This window comes from Heloderma suspectum, chromosome 2 (assembly GCF_057233095.1).
Source record: "Heloderma suspectum isolate Gila_16-S chromosome 2, 16-S_ref, whole genome shotgun sequence".
Classification (NCBI taxonomy): domain Eukaryota; kingdom Metazoa; phylum Chordata; class Lepidosauria; order Squamata; family Helodermatidae; genus Heloderma; species Heloderma suspectum.
This window is the reverse complement of record NC_139459.1, coordinates 277568274-277591659: the sequence shown is the minus strand read 5'-3', so window position 1 is coordinate 277591659 and position 23386 is coordinate 277568274. Positions and strand designations below refer to the sequence as shown.

The following is a 23386-nucleotide window of genomic DNA, read 5'->3' as shown; positions in this document are numbered from 1 at the left end:
CGGTGATAGCGGGAGAGAGAAAAGCACTCTGTACATGCTCAAATGCACTCTCCAGAGGGGTAGTCCTGCTAATCTGTTGCAGCACGAATAACGGAGTTGTTGGTTCTTAAAGACTAGCAAATTTCTTATGGTATAAGCTTCCACGGACTATAGTCCACTTCATCATATGCAGTGCACACACACAGACACACACACACTTTACATGGTCCATGGTTAAGACTCCAATAGGGTTATAGATCATAGATCAGGAATGGACTGGAAAATCCTGCTCCATCCTAGGCTAGGCCACATCTCAACTCACAATCCAGACCATGCCACAGACAGAATGGCAGAAGCCAATAACGCGGAGCAGTGCCTTCCTCAATGTCTGCCTTCTCCATCACGTATGTAAACCACTTAGAGATATATCAAGCAGTATTTAGGTAATTTAAATAAATAAATACATACATGGCGCCCTTCACATATGCTGGACTACAGCTCCCATCACCCAGCCTGCAAAGCCACTGGCTGGGAATGATGGGAATTGTAGTCTGGCAATCTGGAGGGTGCCAGGTAGGGGAAGGGCTGAGCAGGTACCACAGCTGTAGCACCACTGATTTACATCAAAACTCCACCTGCATCAACATGGACAAGATTTCTGTTGTAGCTTTAAGGTGCAGTTTCTCAACTGACACAGCCTCCTCCTATGTACTTTACTAAAAACAAACAAAAACAGTCCTACCCCATTCGGTGGAACTTCATCCAAAGTGAATATTTCAGGAAGACCAGCATCACCTCTAGCTCTACCCGGGTTCACGCGACTCACCAAGCCGCTTGCCATTTTGCAGATTCAAACCCCGACTGTCCAAGTGTTGTGAAAACCTGGTTGTTTAATCCTCGCATAACCTATGGTGGCCAGGTTCGCATAACATGACAATAGGCAGAATGGCAGCTGGCATGCATCGCAGCCTCGCTGAGGGTTAAACAACCCATGGTGGGCTGTTGTGACATGCAAACAGGAATTGGGAGATTGTGAAGGATTTCTGGCTCCTGCTTTGTTTCTCCAAGTCATTTTCAGAGAAGACCTTGAAGTCAGACGTAGTCTCACTCCCATACTGTGTGGGTGGGCAGCAGCTGGGCTGTCTTGGCACCTTGGAAAGTAGGTGCCAACATTCTTCAAGTGTGAGGGCTTTTTCCCCCCACTTAGCACTGCATTTCTTTTCTCAGTCACCTGGCTCCTCCATCCAAAGCCCATGTGGTTTCTAGCAGCAATGTGCCAGCTGTGGAGGTGACCTAACCTAGGTGGCACAGAAGCCTCAGTGTGTGTGTGTGGGGGGGGGGGGAGTCAGCCCTGCTACTTCCAACACTGTTCACCAATTCCTTCCTGTGGCTTCCAAAACTCAATGGACAAGGCCCCAATACCTCTGCTAAAACAGGCCTCTGTAAAATCATTCAACACACTAATCTTAAATAACAGGAATTCTGGTAGTGACGTGCCATGCCATAAAGCAGCAGTGGGCGACTTGCGGCCCTCCAGATGTTTTGGCTTACAACTCCCATGATTCCTCACCATTGACCACTGGCTAAGGCCGATGGGAGTTGTTGGCCAAAACATCTGGAAGGCCATAAGTTGTATGCTCCTGCCATAAGGCCTTGTTATCTCTAAGCAGCGATTTATAAATGGAGTCTAGCTGGGGTTTCCATCTGTCCTAAACTCTGTTTATAGATTATTGACTAATTACTTTCCTTGTGTTTATGGCCTCAAAGAATTCATCTAGTCTGTGATCTTGATGACCTGTGCCTGCCTGGAAAAATCTCTTCCATTTTTTTAAAAAACAAAAAGGCAGACATAACATCCTTGAAAGAAGACAAACTGTCCTCAACTGGCTCACCATCACGAAAACTGTAAACAGCAAGGAAGCATCTCTCATCGAATATAGGATCAGCAACTACCACCACCAAAGCAGAAGTCAGAATGGAGGCACAAAAGTTACAGCAGGCACAGAAAGGAACTATGGTGTTGCCAGCAAAAACAGAAGCAACCACAGCAGGCCTTAAATAAGGAAGTGCATGAAAGACTTCTCCAAGTTGTCAGGAACTGCACAACAATATTCATTGCCAAAAAACTCAAAAATAAAAAAAGGAGAAACAATGCTTGAATCCAGGGAACAGAGAGGGGGCCAGAGAGGGGAAGCACCACTGTGCCCATCACTGGACAAGGTAATACTCTCCCTGAATTTGTACCACTCCCCATCACTAATCTGCCAGTTGTATGCTACCTTAATCAGGCATCTTGTTCTTAGGAACCTGAAATTAACTTTCATACACAGGGTCTTGCCGACACTAATAACTTCCTCCATTTAATCTCACAGTGGCCATCCTCTCCATCACTCCCTTAAACCTATGAACAACCATTGCAATAAAAGGACTTTGCTTATTTATGCTGAGTTTTTCATTACACATTTCCAAGAGCAATACAGGTATGATGAAGTTCAACTCCTGGCCACTTGTGATAGCAAGATGTCCCAGGCATTTCCTGCCTAGCCAGGCAATTCTAGTTTGTTTCCCTGCACCCTTACTCCCAACATTTTATGAACTGAAACACCACCACTCCCACCCAAAGACATTTTGCAGCGGTCATTTTCCAACAGAAAGAGAGCAACCCTGGGTTATAGTGAGACTGAGTTCCTGAGCCATGGATCTAATATTTCCATGAAACCATTTACCTTTGATTTTCCCTCCAAGCATGATGAGAAGGCTCAGTTTGGGAAGAAACAAATAGGACTAATCTTGTTTTAAAGTGTCTGTCCCACTTCCTATCCCATCCATAGCTTGTACCCTGTTTCTTCACTTCCAGTATCCCACACAGTGGTTTGTTGGGGCTCAGAAATAACCACAGCCCACATGGGTGACAAAAAATTAAAAGACATGTTTTATTAGGCATTAAAAGCACCACTGTGGTGGCAAAGAATGGCAGACGCCCAGCCAGACAGCACGGTTCTGGGAAACACATTTAGAGCAAAACAGAAATAATAACTCTTTGGTAGGGATGTTCTGGGGCCACATCTGGCCCAGGGGCTGTGAGATACAGGCAGATGCAGCACTGTGTACTGGGGTCGTGAACTGTATGTTCATCTCATGGTGTAGGAGAAGCAGTTTTGACTGGTGCGGGGAAGAGGCCGGATCCTGCAACACCTCTGATCTCCATGGCAATTAAACGTTAGTCTGTTGCAGCTTACAGCACAATGCTCTTCCCTGGAGATAGCCACTGGCTTCCTGGAGTAGGGTGGTGGTATTGCGGGAGGGGGGGGGTGTCTCCCACTTTGCAAACATCTTTGTTAACAGCGAAGTCGTCTTCAGGGAAAAGCTTTTTTGGGAGGGTCTGGACTTTGGGAAAAGCAATTTCATGAGGGCAATATGTTTGGGAGTGGGTTTCTGCCACTAAACATGGAAATGCGTACTAATGGATTGAGGACAAATGGACTGGCATGACAAGTGCCAGCCTGAATCATAGAAATCCTTTGCAATGACTTCTCAGGGAGGGGAAGGCAAGGACAAGATGGTAGCTACATCCCAAAGCAGACAGGAAGCAATGAGAATGAGCCCCATCCAGAGTCAGGCTGTGGGAAAAGCTGTTGTCCCCAAAAGCGTAACAGCAATTGTTCACATAACTCTGAGATAATGACCCCTAGGGAAGGCTTGGTCTCAGCTGATGCCTACTTTGCAAGAGCACTAATATTTGGGATCCTTCAGCTAGGGAGTAACATTCCCTCTCTTTGGCTGCAGCTGGCACAGAAACAGAGGTATGGGCAAGTCCTTCTAACTAATGACACTATGGCTTCATGGCACGGGAAGGGTAGTGATGATCCTGCCCCAGTCACTCAGTGCTTGTGCAGAATGGGATTTTACTGGGGTGAGGGGAGCAATGGTCTAAATCCATGTCACCGAATCCTCCCAAAGTACTGAAGGGAGCCCTGAGCACTGCACCCCCAACAGGAATGATTGTCAAGTGAGGGTCCGGGCCCAGCGCTCGCTCTCTCTCTCTCTCTCTCTCTCTCTCTCAGGACAGGGCAAGATGTGGGGAAAACGGGGTGCAGGGCTAGGGTGGGCCAGCAGCATGGGCAGTCAGGTCTTCTCTTCTCTTCCCTGTCCTGTCCTCTCCCTCACACATGGGAGAAAGCATGGCTCTTGCACAGGGGCTTGTCCTTTTTGGAGTAGAACGTCTTTCCTTCCAAGTTGATCTGGCAGATCTGTGGAGAAAGGAAGTTGCTTAGTGAGGCACTCACACTTGCAACCCACTCTCAGCTCATACACAGGGACAAGATGGAGAGCAATAGCGCAGAAGCTGTCCAATGCCCAGATTCACCCTGACATGGATTTGGGACTAGTCAGCAGGAGGCACTGACACTGCTTGCCACAAGGCAATGAAAGAGAGGGCTGCATGGCCTAAATGGAGCAGATCCGCCTTCAATGCCACCAGGAAAAGCACCCACCTCTGCTAACAAGATTTAAGCTAGCAAATCTCGCCTCTGCCCAGGAGCAATGCCTCGGGACATTGTATCATGAATACTGCCTGAAGTGTTAGCAGAGCAAGATGCCTGTAGGGCTGGACTGGTCAGGACTTGCCAAGGGGGAGGGGGAGGACATTGCTCACCGCGCAGACGAAGCACGTGTCATGCCAGCTGAAGCCCAGCGCCTCTAGGAATCGATCACCAGCGTCTATCTTGAAGTCACAGCCACGGCATTTGGTTCCAAACATCTTCTCATAGTCTTGAGGCAAAGGGGGAGGAAGGAGCAGGGAGGAGGTCATATTATGCTCAGGCCAAGACATTCAAAATCTGGAGGCCAAGCTGGGAAGGGCTCTGCTTGCACTGGCATCCCCACACCACTAATCTTTCATGGTTGCAAGAGGCAGTCTAGCTTGGTTGCAGGGCTATACCCAAAGGTCAGCTAAGCATCTGGGAAGTTGTCTTATACCCAGTCAGACCGTTAGTCCATCTAGCTCTGGGAGAATCCGTCAAGCTCAGTTTCACTCAAGGTTTCGGCATTTTTCTAATGCTAAGTTTGTTCTGTCACAATTATGCATCAGATTATGACTTTTTTAAAAGTCTGCATGAGCATTTGCACGTATTTTTGTGTGCATGCTTTAAAAAATATATGCATTTTTGGATGCATTTTTGCATGTACCTTTTCAAATGTATGCATTTTTCAATCAATTTTCCATTGAATAAAGCAGTTGTGCGTGCATTTTTTCAAATACAAGCCCTACTGTGCACATTTCAAATATATATATGCATGCATTTTTGTGCGCTTTTTGTGTTAACTGCATTGCAAACTTCAGAAACATTCAAACTTCAGATTTGGAAGGCAAACTGAGTTCTAATTCGTGTTCAGGTTTGGGAATTACAAATATGGTAAGCTTGCACTGAAATGAGAAACCCAATGAGTTTCTCACTGATCCCTACAGTATTGCTGGAACTGGCTGGCAGTGGCTCTCTGAGGATTCAGATTTGGAAATGCCAGGGACTGAACCTGGGAAACTTCTGTATGCAAAGCACGTGGCTCTACTACTGAGCCACAGCCATTCCACTGTGCAGCTAGCATGTGCAATCTTAAAATTAATTCAAAGGGTTCATTTGGATTTCTGCCCAGGCCTCAACTGCCAGTGCCCCAGGTAGGACTGGTTTCATCCTGTACAAATATACCAGCCCAGCTAACACCTTTCAGTCTGATCCAGAGTTCTGCTACTCCTGCTCTAGGTTTCCATCTGCTTCTGCAGCCCCTTCTGCTTCTGTCCCACAAACCTGTATCTCCTCCTCCCCTCCCCTCTGCTTCCCCACCCCCACTCCCCGCATCTCTCTACTGTTTTAATCAGGGCCTTTCCTGAGCTAAGCAGAAGATCCTCTAATATTATTCTGGAGCCTGTTGGGCTGGAAGACCAAAGACTCTGTGAGGAGATGGCAGACAACTCTAACAGTCATGTCAAGCTAGGCTGCACATGCTGTTAAGAATCCTGCACACCCTCTCCCCACCCCACCCGGCTTATGATGAAAGGCAGCTGTTCATTCATCTGGGAGAATTCCAGATCCTTTCACAGCATCAGACAATGTGGGGGTGGAGAGGGAGACTACTTCATTTCTCAAGTCTTTCTCCCCCTACAAAGATCCCAATGGAATATTCCAGAAAAGGGCAGTGTTTGTCAGAACTGGAAAGAAGTGAGAGGACAACATTTCCCAGCATGCTCAGTAGTGTGCTATGTGATGCAGGTACCACTCTATCTCCTTAGCAACCTAGCAGAACTGGCACTGCCCGGCAACCATCACCAAGGGGCAACCAGACCAGGGTCAGAGGAGGACGCTATTACAAGCGTTTTATTACCCAAGCTCTTCCTGCTGCCAATGATAGGACAGTCAGGGCTAGAAACACTTTCTATGATGTATTCTCCACCCAGCCTTCCACTCCTTTCTAGAGAAGCCTGCTTTGGTGCTAAGAGGAGGAGCTTGCGACTTTCAGTACTCACTCCATTTAATAAAGACAGTAGTAGTAATTAAAGGCTACCTAGAAGACTCCCAACAGAGACCCATTACTCCAGGGCAGCTTTCCCCAACCTGGTGCTCTCCAGATGTGCTGGACTACACCTCCCATAACCCCCAAATCACATGGCCATGCTGGCTGGGGGGTGATGGAAGCTGTAGTCCAACACATCTGGAGGGCATCAAGGTGGGGAAGGATGCCCAAAGATACGGCAACCAGATTCCTCCATACCTCTCTCACAGTAGGGTTGCCCTTCTTCCATGTAGAAGGCGCGGTTGCGGATGGGTGCTTTGCAGGCTGCACAGATAAAGCACTGAACATGCCAGGTCATCTTCAGGGCGTGCATAATTTCCTACAGAAAACACAGGAACGTGAATCACTCTGCTGGGCCAACACTGCAGGATTATGGGAAAAGTGCTCTGTGAAACACTAAGCGTTCAACACATCATGCCTACACTATCGCAGTAATTGTAACAAGTTTGTAAGATAGGCCAGAGTTATCCCCACATACAAGTTTGGGGAAAGGAAGGAGGTTGGAATGCAGAGCGGGTTGCTAAGGCCTCTCAGTGAGCTCATGTCTGAGGGGATTTGAAACAGAGTTCTACCACGTAGCTCATGCTCTCCATCTTTGCTATATCAGACCAGAATGAGACAGTTCCCAGGTCCCTAACTCAGTTAAAAGAAAAGTCTACAAGGTTTGCACTATACTGTTTCCTTGGGCAGGAGCTTTAGGGCACCAGCACCTGAATTACCACCATGCAGGGTGGGAAACCTGTGGCCCTCCAGATGTTGCTGGACTCCAAATCCCATTGGTCCATCGGCATGGGCAATGGGCAGGGATGATGGGAGCTGTAGTCCAGCAATATCCAGGGGGCCATAGGTTCCCTACCCATGAATGAGAAAAACTCAGCAAGGTCTTCCTGGCTGCCCCAGAGGGGCGAGGTCTAACAATAACTATCAACATCTAAGCTGGGGAACACCTGCAGCATCCTCCAGCGTGTGGCCTGCTACCTGAAGGCTGTGTCCCAGTTGAACTCACCCCTGTAATCTTCTTCTTGCACTTGGCACAGTTGGGGGCATAGCGCATGTCATAACACTTTGGGCAGAAGATGGAGCCCTTCTCCTCAAAAAAGCCGCCCTCATCTAGCACCTTCCTGCACTGTGAGCAGGTGAACTCCTCAGGGTGGTAGTACCGTCCCAGTGCCACCAGATAACGCCCTCTAGCAGAAAGTAAAGAGAAAGGGTTAGCTTTGAGTTGGCGATGAACCTGGCCAGGAATCAGAACTTCTCTTGTCCATATGGGAAAGGCAGAATAGTATGAACATTTTTTCAACCACATGGAATTGTCAGAGGAGAATTCCACCTGCTACAACGAAATAAGATGATCCTGAATCTAGAGTAAACAAAAAGGAGTATTTCTGAGGCCAGGTTTACACATCACAATGGCAACATCATCAAGTAATGACTTGCATGTGTGTATGAAGCATCATGGATCTCCCACTGGACAAAACATCACTGTCCCTGTGCGCGCGCACACACACTTGGTTTGCGCGTAACAGCAGCAAATCATAGGTTAATTAACTCATAATCTGCTATGGTGTGCTGGCCATATTCTGCTGCCATTTTGCATATGCAGCATGCAACAGGGCTGATCGGAGATTGCTATTTGATGTCCAAACCCGGGCACAATGACCTGATGCACACATAATGTCAGCTCAGAGTACAGGTTGAGTATGGCTTGTCACTGAATTGTGGGTTGTCATTATATGCAAATCCTGAACTATGGTTTAACTCTGGGTTGTTAACTATGAACAACCCAGAGTTCACAACCCAATGACAAACCATGGTTCTCTTTCTGGATTGTTCATGTTCAGCATGAACCCTGGTTAAACTATAGTGGCGGGTTTGCATGTAACGACAACCCATATTCAACCCATACTCTGGGTTGTTATTATGTGTGAACCAGGCCATACTGTGTCCTGGTTCAAACGTCATGTAGCAACCTCTGATCAGCCCGACTGGAGATTGCACGTCCAAAATGGTGGCAGAATGCACCCAAGACATGCTGCAGCAAATCTTGGGTTGATTAATCCACGATTTTGCCACAGTTACATGCAAACAGGCTCAATGCTCATCAGTGAAGTCAGTTCACATCTCCTGCTACCAATCAATCAAGGAAGGGGGAGAAAGGAGTAGAGAGTTGCAGCACAGCTGTGCCACTCACCTGATGATCTTGCTGCACTGAGAGCAGATGGGTGTTTTGCTGGCATTCTCAGGTGCTTGCTGTGCAGCCTGGACGATGGAGTTGCGGTTCTGCATGGGCGTTGGTGTGGCTGGCTGACTGTGCTTGCTCAGCACTGTGCTGGTTTTATCTGGGGCATAACGCTCAGCAAAGGAAGGATCCACAGCCCAGGGCGGACGACTGGCAGGGCCAGAGACAGGTGCAGGCTTTGGAGCAGCAGAGCCTGGAACAGTTACACAAGGGCATCTCGCACTTCATGTTTACAGCGATATACTGGGCCTTGTGTGATCTGAAAACTTGCATGGGCTACGTTTTGGCCCAGAACCCAGGGTGTGAGCAAACCACTGAGAATAATCTCCACGCTTCGCATGCATGCATGCGAAAATTTAAAATTTGCCAATTGCTTCACAATGAGGGGCAGTTAAGAGCTGCATCCAGCCTCTATGCACAGGGAAGATAGCTACCAGTGCCCCAAAGCTGTCCCCAGCAAGCACCCCACTGAGACGTCACCATCCCAAGCTGCCTTCAGCCTCCAAGCTTACCATATCCAGGCTCCACTTTCAAGGCTGATGCAGAAGACAGATCCGACATGGAGACCTGGCTACAGAATAACCAATTAGTTCCAGGCAACTGGGCCCTTTTCCCACACCCAAGCAGAGGCTCGTACCTTGTTTGGGCATAACAAGTGAAGGAAGGGGGATACCAGAGGCAAATACGTTCCCAGACCTCAAGGGGCCCACAGGAGGGATGATGTCAGGGCAGTCAGAACAGAGCATCAATGGTGTGGGGGGCAAAAATATACCCAGACCCACTGTGTAGCAGTGACCCCTATTGGCTGGTTTTGCTATCCAGGATGATCAGAGGAACTGGAGCCTGTTATTACAATCCTTGCTGCTGAGAATGCAAGGACAAAACCTGGCCGGGGGTGGGGGAGAGAACCCAAGATACTCTCCCCCCATGAATGCAGAGGGCGCATTCATCTTCCTGACTGTTAGAGCAACACGACAATGGAACCAGCTACCTAGGGAGGTGGTGGGCTCTCCCACACTGGAGGCATTCAAGGTGAGGCTGGACAGCCATCTGTCAGGGATGCTCTGACTTGGATTCCTGCACTGAGCAGGGGATTGGACTCGACGGTCTTGTAGGCCCCTTCCAACCCTACTGTCCTATGATTCCATGATTCTGTTCCTCATAGGACTAGGGACAGTCCAGTTTAACAAGCTTGTTCTTTAGCCAAACAGCCCTTAGTTCAGTTTTGCTGTCCTTAAAAAACAAAAACAAAAAATATGGAATACAACAGCAGATGAAAATGGGAGCATGTTTTTTTGGGGAGGGGTATTTCTAGAGGAAATGTCCCTTTCTTGAAAGTAGCAATGAGTTGCCTTCCTAGTGCTCCTAGTATAGATCCTATGTCACCAAACTGGGCAACAGTGTAAAAACAGACACTGTGATCATATCAGAACCAAGGAGCAGCGTACCCTCCAAAGCCTCCTTACCACAGGCAGAAGGGAAGGCCTGCATAAGATGGTTGGCAGGATAGGAAGGGTCATGAAAAATAAGGCCCAGTGGTGACAATGCTCTGCCATCCATCTGCTTTGCAATCAGATGTAAGTTCAGCAAGGTAGTTGGCAATCATTTAAACCTGAGAGGTTTAATGCTCATCTCTAGCACAGAGTCACATCAGATGGCAAATTAAAAACTGAACTGTTTTCACACATGCACACCCCACATTCCACCACCTGCTCTGATAAACGGTGCACAGTCCTACATCCATTCCAGAGGCATCAGGCCATTTTTAGCTTCTGTCAGAGGCCTTTCCCGATGTTGCTTAAAAATATCCAAAGAAGAGACTCCCATCAGCCTCGTTGCCATATTGTTGTGTTGCTAAACCATATTCTTAAGAAGGTTTTCCTCAAATTTAACCCCATCCTGTTTTCCTGAAACAACCATTTTGCTTTTCATCCTCTCCTGTAAAGGTTACATGAAGATTCTCCTCTCTGCAACATCTTTTAAAGTATTTTGGAGGTATGGGGTGGGGATGTAGAGAATGCCGTGTTACTGGCTCTAAGTATACCACATATTGCCTCACATAGGGCTCTGGCAAATGAAAGCCTCAACTAGGCCTCAACTAGGCTATACACAGCCTAATCCCCAAAAGCCACCGGGTTCAGTGCAACAGGGCCAAACCACTTCAAGTCTTCCGACTGAAGAGGAGTTCCCTGGCCTTCCCATGGCTCATTAGGTAAGAAACACACCATTAGGAGTGTGCGGTTTTAGGAGTGCCTCCCAAAGCCACCGGGCACTGCAAAGAGGTCCATGGCAGGGGAAGAGGGTGAAAGGGGGCGGTCTTGTGGGGTGAACTGTGGAGGGAATGGCAGTCTAGCTGTGAAGGCAACCATTCTTCATCAGACAACCCAGGACAAAGGGGGCACGATGCTACTAGCTTGAAACACTCCTCCTAGCCAAGAGCAACAAACTACAGCCTGTTCAGGAGCAGAAGCCTACTCACAAGTAGGAATGTGGGAAGCAGAAAAGGAAATGTGTGGGGCTTGGAGAATTGCCTTTTAGAGGCAGAAGGGTCTCCTGAGCTGTTCCTAGTGAAAGCCTGAAAACAAGGAGGTGTGTCCTTTCCCTTCAGAAGCCTTGGGAACCTGGCCAGGCCTGAAGGAGGGGCCTACCAGGACTGCAAAAGGCGCACACACCCCATACAAGAAGCCTGGCAGTGTGCACCTTTTCCCGAAATGTACCCTTCAGACTGCAAGTGAGGGACTGTATGATTCTCTGTGTGTTTAACACTGGGTTGGGGGGGTAGATTCACACACACAAATCTCCCTGCACACAGGAGGCTGTCACTCTGGGGGAAAGGTTACACTAGAATAACTTCTTACCATAATTATGTTTTATGTGCAGAGAAAGTTTTAGGGGGTGGGGGTTCTTTTGTTAACACATGGGAGTATTCATTTATACATGAGATCCCCCACCCAGAATGGGAAATTGCACAGCTCAGCAAGATCCACACCAAGCAATTCTCCCAGGCAAGAAGGAGCAAAGAGATGCTATACAATACAGGAGGGATGAGCAACCTTTCTTCCGTCAAGGGCCACATTCCCTCATGGTTGATGCGTCAGGGGCCATGTGTCGGCAGTGAGTGGAGCCAAAGACAGCCGTGAGCAGAGCCAGAGCCACAAACTAGTAGGTCACCTCTTTCCTCTTTTGCCACCCCCTTTTCTCTCCCCTCTCTTCCTTCCCATTCAGCAGGCCGCCAGGGAAGGAACAGATCGCTCTTGTCAGAGATCTGATCGCAAGCAGAGGCCTTTTGAAATTAGGCTGAGGGCCACTGGTTGCCCATCCCTGTACTACAGAGATCATGAGGCAGTAGGCTTGGTGTAGACTAAGGGTGCTTCCAGACTAGGTTTTTCGCCTGCAATCACCCTCGCTCACACACAGAATTTTACAGGGGGTCCAGACATCTTCCTCCCATGTTTCCCACCACTTCTTCCATCTTTTTTTCTTACCACAAAAATTCCATTGAGGAGGAAAAGACAGAACAACTGCACACTGCCTTTTGATTGACAGAGCTAGGATACTTCGGCTGGAAGCACCCCACGGAATTTAGTAAAAACAAATAACAATACTCCACTGTGGATGCTTGCCTGTCACTCATCTCCCCAAGGAGTTTGCCTAAGATGCAGCCAAACCAAAGATATAACAATAAATACTCCATGGCAGGCTTAAATCCTGACAGGCTCTTGCACCACCATCCTGTTTCTCGCCCACAATTGCACATTGTAGGCCTGGCACAGACGTTCAGGATTCCCCACATTTATGCCTAAGAAATAATATATTGGGGAAGAGGATTTGGCACTAGGCTCCTGCCTCCAAAAAGAACCCAGGGTACAATAGCACCTGAAAGTCATAGGCAGGCAAGATACTGGCTCTGTTCAGCTGTGTCCCAAGTGATCTTACAGATTCTGCCCGCAGTGCCAACCCACCATCTCCAGTTCCAGCAGCGTGTGCAACAATAAAAGAAACAGGAACCATTTACGAGAATAGGAGCATTTATTTTTACTACAAAATAGAAGGTAGTAAAGCCAGTCTCCATCCAGACTGCAAACTCTTGGCTGGGCATTAGTTGCAGGCAGCTCGGGGGTGGGTGGATTACAGCACTTTACAGAGAGCAGCTGAGATTTGTGTCATGCCTGTAGTCAAAACAATGATTAAAACCCTCTCTAGAGAAAGGGGCACATGACATCCACAGCACTGGGCAAAAGGACGTATCGGGCATGGTCAAGGGTGCTTGCAGAGCTAGAAGCCCCTTTTCCCAAGGGTTTGCTCTGACCCCAGTACAAGCATTTGCATCAGTGTCACCCAAACCAGAGAGCCTTTTGCAAAACAGAGGCACACTGGTGTGACTCAAGTGTAAGGAGGCCCAGTTTGATACAAAGAATGTATTTATTACTTATAGCATTATGGCTGGCAAGATAGCTTTGCAAGTTCTCACGACATTATCAGCCCTCTAGAAAAGGAATGCTCTCCCTTTGCCTGAAGGGGGTGGTCACAAAACCCACCCATGGCCACTGAAACAAAGAGGGGAAAGGACAGATCGTAGCCAGGCAGAAGGAAAAAAATAGGAAACAAGACCATGTGCAGTAGCTATTTACTTGCAAAGCGATGAGAATACTGTCAGGAGGGGAACTTTTATTCATTTCAGCTGCTGAAATGAGAGGAACTTTTTAATTCATTTCACCTGCTGTTGAGAAACTGTAACAAACCATGGGCAAAAGGAAATTGAGCAACCATGACTGCCAAGAACAGAGTACAAAAAAACCTCATACAGCCCAAGGAGGGTTTCCAGCCAGATGCACATGTGGCTGGAAAAGGCTCCCCTTTCCCTGAAATGCTCAACCAGGAAGGGAAACATTGGCAGCGCATGAAACAAGGCAAGTCCCACCAATCCACAGGAGGAACAGCAGGCCTCTTCCCTGTTTGCAAGGCAATCTTGCATTGGTAGCATTTCCCCCCGTTAAACTATGGAGGCCAGGAGCATACAAAGGTCTCCACAGACAGCTTCCCTTTATCTGGGGAACAAAAAACAGTAGGAGAAGCTTCCCAGTGCCAGAACATCTTTAGGAGTTGGCAGAGCCCTTTCTTCTGCCCAATGGTAGAGGTGGAACATGGTGACTGGAGGGATGGCATGAAGCTCAAAGGGAGAGGTTACTGAGCAAGAGGCCTCCATTTTCCTCTCAAGTCATTCCCCAACACAGATCAATCACTACATTTCAGGAGTCGCTGTGGATTTCTAGTTTAAGTGTCATTCGACAGTTAGGAGGAGACAGACAGAAATGCACCCTCCCCATAACATCTGCATGCAACAGAGAGAGGTGGAGTCAGAAGAGCAAGACAAGGGTCATCCTACGCTGCCTAGGAGAGCACGTTCAGAGAGGTAGCCGATCGTTGGTGGTGCCAGTCACGCAGGCGAGTGTAGCGGGGGCTCTGAAGGTCCGAGACAAACTTTTCTCTGGAAAAAAAGGAAAAGGAAAGGAGGACAGACGGGTGGAGGAAAGAGAAAAGTTTGAGAGAGGGAGGAATGGAAGAGCACCTCATGCACTGCTCTAGCTACTGAAACAGAATGTAAGAAAACCAGAAGAAGGTTTTCATCCCCTCCACCCCAGCAGATAGAAATGGTACAGAGTACCTGGTAAGGGAGAAGGGCATCCTATGCAAGCTCAGAAGCGGGTCTGCAAGCTCACTTCAAGCCCTGGCACTTGTAGGGTGGAGATGTCAGGCAGGAGCCTGCTCTCCTTGCCCTGAAAAAAGGGCCCTGGCTTACCTGGCTTTCCTAACATGCTCATCATCCGGGTCTTGCACTGGCGGCGGCAGAGGAAAATGAGAAAGAGAGTGTATCATGTTCTGAGCCAGCCAAGCTGTTTTAGGTTTCTGATCAGAGAAATGGAAAGGAACCCCTGGCCAAAAACAAGACCATTCCCTGGAGGACACAGGGCCTGGGAATCAGCAATGATAACAGGGAAGCAGAGTGTGGTGCCTGCAGAGCTCTCAGCAGCACACGGACAGACTGAATGAGGCCAACACAGCATCACAAAAAGAAAGAGGGCGAGACTGCCCTCCTGACCCTGGCTGTGGGACAATTTGACTGCAAAGCGCTCACAAACTGGCCAGTGCTGAATGACACTGGGTGCACAATGCTTGTGTAAGACGGCCAGAGCTGCTCTAAGAGCTCAGGTACTCCTGCAACACCTCCCTGGAGCTGGTGGCAGTATTAGATGCTCGTTACCTCCTGCTGCTCCCTGGCTGGAGCTAGCTACTGACAGGGCAGTAGCGTAACACCCACCAAACTGGTCCCCGCAGAGGAGGCACTTACTGAATTCTGTGCCTGTGAGATGGGCCAGGATACGGAAAGAGCGGGACTGGGTAGTGCCAGTCCGTGGCCGCCAGTCCTCCGTGTCCTCAATAAGTCTCTTTTTGCTGGAGTCACTGGGGAGGAAGGCCGGCAGGCTCACCAGCCGCAGCGAGTGCCTATGAACAGACAAGGGCACTCAGCCAGGGCTGCACTAAAAAGAGCAGCTGCCAGGCATGTATCACACACACACACACACACACACACACACACACACTCTGCATCAAGCAAAAAGCCAGAGACATCAGCACCCGTGAGCCAGCCACAAATTAGGACATGGCCACAGGTTCATAATACTGAAGATAGAAATGGAAAACTGCAGGCAAGCAACTTGCCCCGCAGAAGCAACGAAGAGATCCTGAAATTCCTCCCCACGACTGCCCTGTCTAGTGTGATTAATGGTCTGTGGCTAGAGGTACACATTAGAAGGTACTTATTCTGCAAGTGATGGAGAATCCACCCCGTCAACTAGGGTCTGAACCCTACACGTGCTTCCTGCTATTAATAGCAGAGCACATGTTTTGACAGCTATCAAAAGGTCCCAGGTTCAATCCCTGACAACTCAGAGCAGAACGGGGAAAGACCTCTGCCACAGACTGTGGTGAGCCACTGTCACTTGAGACAAACAAAAAAGTCAACATAGCCCAGCATCCTGTTTCCAACAGTGGACAGCCTGATGGCTCCAGGAAGCTCAAAGGAAGGTGTAAAGCTGGGGTGGCAAACCTGTGGCCCTCCAGATCTTAGTGGACTCCAACTCCCATCAGCCCCAGCCAGCAAGGCCAGTAGTCAGGGATTACGGCAGTTGTAGTCCAATAACATGTGGGGGGTCACAGGTTCCCTACCCATGCTGCAAAGCAGGGGTGCAGAACCTCTTTCAATCTGAGGGCCAGATTCCATTTTGGAGAAGCTCTCAGGGGTCGTACTCCGGCGGTGGACAGGGCTAAAGGCAAAAGGGGCAGGGCCAAGCCGCCCCCCCACCAGCATCAGCATATTTAGCTTAAAGCTCTTCCTGTCAGTAACTAAAGCTTAGAAAAGGCATTTAGAATGGAGGGGAAATGCAAAACTGGGAAGCCACCAAACGATTGGTGGTTGGGGGAAAGGGGGCAAGGCCAGGAGAAGGGGCAGGGCCTTACTGGGAACCCCAGAGGGTGGGGTTTGGCTTCTGGGCCTGAGGTGCCACACCCCTGCTGTAAAGCTACAGGCATTGTCCAGCATGTGGTGCCCATGGATATGCTGCCTCTAAACATGGAGGGTGTCTTAGCCGAAATGGTCAAGAACCACTGATAGACCTATCCTAAAGTAGGCAGTAGCAAAGCTAGATAGCCAATAGATGGACTCTGGGCGAGGCAGTTTCTTAAATCTTAGCCTCCCGTGTCAAGTTGCAGCAGTACCCCTGCTAGGTGGAGACAGGTGGCTCCGATGTCAGTGGGGCACTGAATGCACTCTGGGTTCCAGTCAGAAGCAGTCAGAACCCTAAAGGAGCTGTCCAAGGTGCTGAGCCCATTTTGGGGGCTAGGTTTCAGCACTTCGGATGTACTTCAGAAAAGTTTGAATCCTAGCTGTGGAAGGCCCAGAGATTGCTCCCTTCAGCTTTCAAGGCTGTTCAATCTGACAGAAAAGGATATTCACAAGGGGCAGCACATCATGTTAGAAACACAACTAAGCACTTCTAGATGTTGTTACCCTCCTTCCCCCATGCACCCCCACCCCTGGCCACTCCCAGGTCTTACGGGTCCTCTAGGTAGTAATCTCCATAATCAGGCAAGGGCTTGCTTGGGGATGGAGACTTCACCTCAGCGGGGTGAGCATTAACCCTGAGGCCAGGAGTTGTGAGAGGAAATAAGAGAAAGGAGAGCCAAGTTAAGAAATATCGCCCATCACAGAAGCATCCAAGGATGTTCACATCTCTGCTGCAGCTGCTCAGAGGGAACAGGCAGCGGCCACTGGAGACACCAGCCCCATCACTGTACAGAGGAGAAGAGAAGCCACACAGCCCCCTGCCAAATTTAGCACCACTTCCCCTCCCTTATCTGGGTCAGGCAGTCACAGCGACAGATGGCTGCACCCTACAAAGATCCACACCAGACTGGAAGTGCCAGAATGCTCCCACAAAAAACAAAGTGCACCCCTTTGCCTCAGGGGACCAGTCACCCCATGTCCCAGCTGGCTCCTTCCACATGAACAGGGCTTTTCACCTCAGACTAGCCCCCCAGAAAAACTACAAACAACACCGTGTGTTTCAAATGGGCTCCAGTACAACCCAAGAGGGCCTAGTCAAGAGGGCACAAATAACCATGTTCTTCTTACTATGGGAAAACAGGTTTCCACCATCCAAGTCTGTCACAGGCCTTGATGTTGTCTGGTCTCCCCTTTTCCCTCCTCCCAAACACATGCACCCCCCAACCACATTTGGGAGGAATGCCACACCCCCCCCCCACACACACACTCCTCAGGTGGGGCAAGGTGGGAAATCCTCAGGTGGGAAATCAAGGAAGCCAGAGAGGGAATGAGGAATTTTCAAGGTAAGGGAGAATTAGGTTTAGCTCATGCAAGTTAGCAATAAGGCATATATAAGCTTACTGACTTCTCAGGGTTCTGTGCCTGCAAGAAAGAGAAAGAGGGAAAGAGGGGGGAAAAGACAGACAGAAAAGGCAGTTAGAGCCACAGGAGAGTGATAAAAATGTTTCCCTAACCTTTCAAGGGGGAGGAAGAAGAGAACCCCTGCACAGTCAACCTTTAGCCTTTCCCAACCTGGTGGCCTCCAGATGTGCTGGCCGGGGATGATGGGAGCTGTGCTGGCTGGGATGACGGGAGTTGTAGTCCAACACATCTGGAGGCCACTAGGTTGGGGAAAGCTGCACACCATTAACAAGGGATCTAAATGGATAAAGTATTTTTCAATGCCTGAAATTCCACTATCAGCATTTTCCACACATGTGTAATAAAGCTTCAGTGAGCCTCTGTAATGAAAGAAAACCAACATCATCATCTAAATGGGAGAATGCCCTACCCCAACACCTACCCACCCACTTATATCCTGGTAACAGAAGGCTCATGGAAGCTTTTTGCTCAGAACTTTGCAAAATTATGTATAAAGTGTTCACACAGCGTTTTTACCACTCCTGATTCACTATACATTGTAATACAGAAAGCCATTCCTCTCTAGGAACAGGGAATGAAAGAGAACTAAGAGAGAACTGAAAGAACTAAGCACATCACTGCTCCTGTCCATGTGCTGAGTACCACCCACCATTCAGGTCTCGCACAACTGCCCCATCTGAAGCATCTGACAGGAAGGGAGCCAGTGCAGGCCGAGGTTAGGCACAGTGTGTTTGGGTGTGTGTGTGTGTGTGTGTGTGTGTGCGCGCGCGCACGCGCATGCATGTCAGAGTTGTACTCGCATACATCTAGTACAGATACAGAATTTCAAAATAAAAGTTGCCAGTGCCACCTTAATGCACCAAATTAATGGAGCTACGTCACAGCAGCACTATTTTCAGCAACCTCCAAAGCCTAGAGAGACTGGCAACAACTCGATAGCAGTCAAGCATTGAGGGCTGCCTTTCAGACATGAGAAGCCTGTCTTGGCAGAAAGAGAGCTGGTCAGTGTTGCCAATATCAAGCACATCCACTTACCCATTCTGAAGCTCACTGAGATTAGTGAATTCAGCTAGCACCAGCCTGCTCACCCGCCATGCCTCCCCAATTCAAAGGGGATGCTTTGTGCCACCAACAATGCATGTGAAGTAGCAGCCGCTGCCCTCCTGTACACCCAGCAAGACCCAGTGTTTGGCAATGGAAAAGACTCTGCTTGCCTCTCTATGTTAACTGGTCATCCTCCTCCTCCCACACCCTTTATGCAGAGGCAACATCTGGGGAGAATCCACAGGCTTGTTAACAAACTGCCCAAATACTTGTCCAGGAGGTTTCCTCCAGATTCACATTGGCAGAGCGCAGAAAACCAAAGACCGCAGCCTTGGGTAGTGTCAAAAAACCCCACAACTACCAAAATGGGAGCAGAAAATAGACAGAAGATACCAGTTTAGGGTTTGGAGAACCCGTTGTGGTCCACAAGTACAGACTGATCTTGCATTTTGCAGGCATTTTCTTTGTAACTAATATATGCTTTCCTCCTAACCCTTTTCTTAATAAACTGGAAACCCAGAGTTACCAAAGCCTATGCTTCTCAACTTCAAGGAATGCTGATCCAAGAAAAGCAGTGGGCTACCTTAGCCTGGGATTTTTTGTCCAGAACTGAACCGCACAGGAACCTGTCTACCAGTTTGTGGAATAACTATGTTGTTGCTTACCAGGACAGGGGGAGAATTCCAGCTCAATCCACAAACCACATTCACTCTTTTTATAGCGAGTCAGCCACATACAATCCACAAGTAGGGAACACCAAACACATGGATGTAGATCACTTGCCATTCAGACTAAAGAATCCAGCAGGCACTTTGTGTTGGTGGGTAAAGCAATATAAGCTGTGGGGCTGCTAGGACAAAGCTCCATGCTCCTAACTGCTGCCTATGAATTTGCCCAGGAGGTGTGAGAGGAGACTTAAAATAAATTAAACATGTTTGAAGACGGGTTGCTAATAGTCTTGCTTTCAATCAGATATTCTGGACTGATCATCAAGCATACAGGACTGTTGTTGGATGTAGGCATTGCAACATTAGCTCCAGCCACCAGAGGTCACTGCAACATCAGACGTTTAAGTGCTCCAGTCCCGCCCACACTGTGCCCACCCAGGGAAAGCCACACATGCAGAGCCTGACATGCAGAGTGTGGGCAGACAGGAGGGTTTGTGGGCAGCAGCGTGTGACAAGGCTCTGCAGTGAGGTCACTCTACCCCACCCTCGCCCCACCCTGAAAGCCACGACCCAGAGGGCGGCTAGAAGCACAGCAACGTACCCATTGTGCTGTGCAGTACAGATGGGTGCAGAGGGAGTGTACGGTACCGGTTTCGTCACCAGCCCGGGCTGAGAGTTTGGAGCAGAGGAAACTCCAAAGGGCCGGGCCGTTTTGTTGAGGGCAGAGCTGGGAGTGAAGCTATATTTCAGGGGCTCGGAGGAAGGGAAGGCATCCTGAGCAGGAGACAAAACACAAAACACCCAAGCTGACACAGCCAGCAGGCAGCATGCGAGAGCACCCAGTCGCCAGGCGATGCCAGGGGCCAGCGTGTCCTAGGTGGGAGCCAGGCTGCTCTTGGGCCACGGGAGAATTCTCTGAGCTCCAAGGCAATAAGCACAGCCATCGACACACACTCCTGGCAGGCAGTAGCCAGGACACCAGCCAACGCCACGGCTGTGCCCCACAGCTACTCCCAAGTCAGGCACTCCTGCCCTCGCTTGCTCAACACCACCCATTCACAGGGCAGAAGAGGCTGCTCTAGAACTGCCCCAGGGAGTGTGTGGGGAGGTGGCAGCGGCAAGGGTGGAAACTCCTGCCCTGCCTCCCTTCCAGCTTTGGAAGGAGGGTAGGCAAAGCAGTTTATCCACGAGCACATGCTGCGGCATTAAGTAGCAAAAACAAACCACGCTCACCCAGTTCCCCACCCTCCATTCTATGCGCAGCTAGCTCCCCTCTGCCACTGACCACACCAAAAACATAGGAGGGATGCTCCCAAGGAAAGAGTTGTTGTTGCTGTTGTTGTTGTTCTGTCGTTAAGTCATGTCCGACTCTTCGTGACCCCATGGACCATAGCCAGGCCTTCCTGTTCTCTGCTCTCTCCTGGAGTGTGCTCAAGTTCATATTCATTGCTTTGGACTGCAACTCCCATCACTCCCAGCCAGTGTGGTCAATGGTCAGGGATTATGGGAGTTGTGGTCCAAAACATCTGGGGGGCACCAAGTCGCCCACCTCTCATCTTGGAGAAACTGTTCCTCTCCACTGTCTGACCACGTGGAAGTTTCTCCACTTCCTTGAGACAAAGCCGCAATTCCAGGATGAGCCTTTATAGTCCAGGCTGTACAGGGAAAGTGGAGGCCAGGGCAGCAAAGATGTGTGCTTGCTGTTCCAACCCAGGAAACTGACGCAGCTCCAGGATCACCCCTGGCTTGCCTCTGATCAACCCACACAACTTCGTGATGGCGATACCATTTTAACTCCTGCCTCCAAGACGTTCTGGGGCGCAATCAAGAGGAGAGGCTAATTGCAGGAAATGAGCCACCAGGAACTTAGGAGAGCTGGGGGTGGGGGTAGGAGGGCAGGGGCACCAGTGCTCCTCGAGTTCCAGTCCAGAACCAGAGCAACAGCACAGCTAGACCCAGACTAAGTGAGATGCCTGGTTAGCTCTAAGAAACGGCTACAAGAGGGGGAGATGCCACCAAAACCAGGTGCAAAAAAGGAGATAGTAATGCAGCCTTCCCCAACCTGGGGCCCTCCAGATGAGTTGGACTGCGACTCAAAATGCCAACAACTTTCAAGCTGCACATTACTTAATTTGGGGGAATACTTAACACAACAGGAATGTCTGCCTTTGCCTTAACAGAGGGCTCCCTGTAAGACTTCTAAGCATAAGGCAGGCATGCCCACCGAGGTTTTCCTGCTTTCATTGCACAATCGGTATTAGAATATTCCCCTGGGGTGTGCAGCCTACAAAGCTTTGGGATTTATTTATTTATTGCATTTATATCCCGCCTTTTTTCCTCCAAGGAACTCAAGGCAGTGTACATGATCCTCCTCCTTCCTCCATTTTATCCTCCAACAACAACCCTGTGAGGTTGGTTGGGCTGAGAGTCTGTGACTGGCCCAAAGTCACCCAGTGAGCTTCCATGGCCGAGTGGGGACTAGAACCCGGATCTCCCGACTCCCAGTCCAGCACTCTAGCCACTACACCACACCGGCTCTCTATTATTTCTATTATCCTGAGGTTTTGAATCTGTTTGCTATACCCTGCGGCTTTCTTTTTTTTTTTTTTACACCTAACTCTAGGACTGCTGAACAAGACAGGACATCCCACCCACCCATCCCCCAACTATCACTATTAGACAAGTGGCAGGGTTACTACCCAGTGATGCCAGTGAGAGAAGAGGCAGCCAGAAGAAGCAGCGGAGCACGTACCTTCTGAGGTTTGCTTAGGAGGTTCTGGACTCTGCAAAGAGAAAAGGCTGCTGTTAGCACAAAAGCAGCATCTGGCAGGGATGGTTCTGGTATAGAATTACAAACAGAGATTTTTGCAGGTCAAACACTTGCTGCCACAGATCCATGCTGAGGTAGAGGCAACGCTCACATCACAGGGGGCTATCGTGACCCAAGGAAAGAGGCCTGGTCCCTTTCAAGCCATGAGGAACCGGGAAGGAAGCAGAGGACACTTTTGGAGGGACAGTGATGAGAGTTCAGCCATGGAGGTTCAATGACTGGATTAGACCTCTCCAGGTTACATACATACATACGTGTGTGTGTGTGTGTGTGTGTATATATATATATATATATATACACACACACACACACACACACACACACACACATATGTATGCATTTGTATGTGTGCGTGCGTGCGCATGTGCACGCCAGGACACTGCTAGGCACTTCAGATAGGACACTGCTAGGCACTTCAGATAGGACACTGCTAGGCACTTCGACAGATTGCCAGTTTACATGTTCATGCATACCTCCCCGCAAAAGCCCAGCCAGGAGCAAAGGCCCCATAGCCTGGTCTGCTTTTTGCACAGTGAGGTGACAAGTGGCATAAGATGAAACCAAAATGGATCAGACAGACAAGTCTGGCTGTGCTCTCAGTGGGTGGCAAAGGATCCCAGGCAGACAGGCACAGGGATCTATAGGTTTACATCAGATCCTTCCCACGGCACCTTGGGGATGGCCAGTTCCCTTCTTCGAGATGACAAAGGTGCATGGCTCTCACCAGGCACGCATACGCCTTGTGGCTAATATACTACGTTCACCATCTATTTTACTTATTCTGTATTTATATTGTGTTTTGCTACATAAGAAATATATTCAAAGCAGCATACAAATTTAAAAACATATCAATAAAAGCAGCAGTGAAAAGATAACACAGTGAAAACAGCATAAAAATCAAACACTGAAAGCCTGTCTCAACAAAGATATCTTAACCACTTGTCTGAAAGCCAAAAGAGGGAGCCTGTTGGATCCCACTCGGGAGGGAATTCCACAACTGTGGCACCACCACTGAGAAGGCCCCATCTCTGGACCTGACAACTATATTTTCCAGTGGTGGCAGGTCAGACAGC

At 49.1% G+C, this 23386-nt stretch overlaps 1 protein-coding gene across 3 annotated transcripts in view; it reads right to left on the bottom strand.

Annotated features, from left to right (window-relative positions):
• Nucleotides 1-2885: 2885 nt before the first annotated feature.
• Nucleotides 2886-23386, bottom strand: part of PDLIM7 (PDZ and LIM domain 7) — a 53573-nt gene continuing 33072 nt past the window's right edge. For 2 of the 3 annotated variants that reach the window (XM_084839428.1, XM_084839429.1), the window contains exons 4-11: nt 22236-22266; nt 20085-20257; nt 9298-9356; nt 8738-8978; nt 7553-7733; nt 6745-6865; nt 4634-4749; nt 2886-4229 (exon numbers count right to left, since the gene is read on the bottom strand). In XM_084839428.1, coding sequence (XP_084695554.1) covers nt 4143-4229; nt 4634-4749; nt 6745-6865; nt 7553-7733; nt 8738-8978; nt 9298-9356; nt 20085-20257; nt 22236-22266 — 1009 coding nt within the window. In that variant the 3' untranslated portion in view covers nt 2886-4142. Of the gene's footprint in view, nt 4230-4633; nt 4750-6744; nt 6866-7552; nt 7734-8737; nt 8979-9297; nt 9357-14585; nt 14623-15134; nt 15290-16900; nt 16985-17750; nt 17772-20084; nt 20258-22235; nt 22267-23386 lie in introns of all 3 variants that reach the window. The other variant, XM_084839430.1, reaches the window with a different exon arrangement.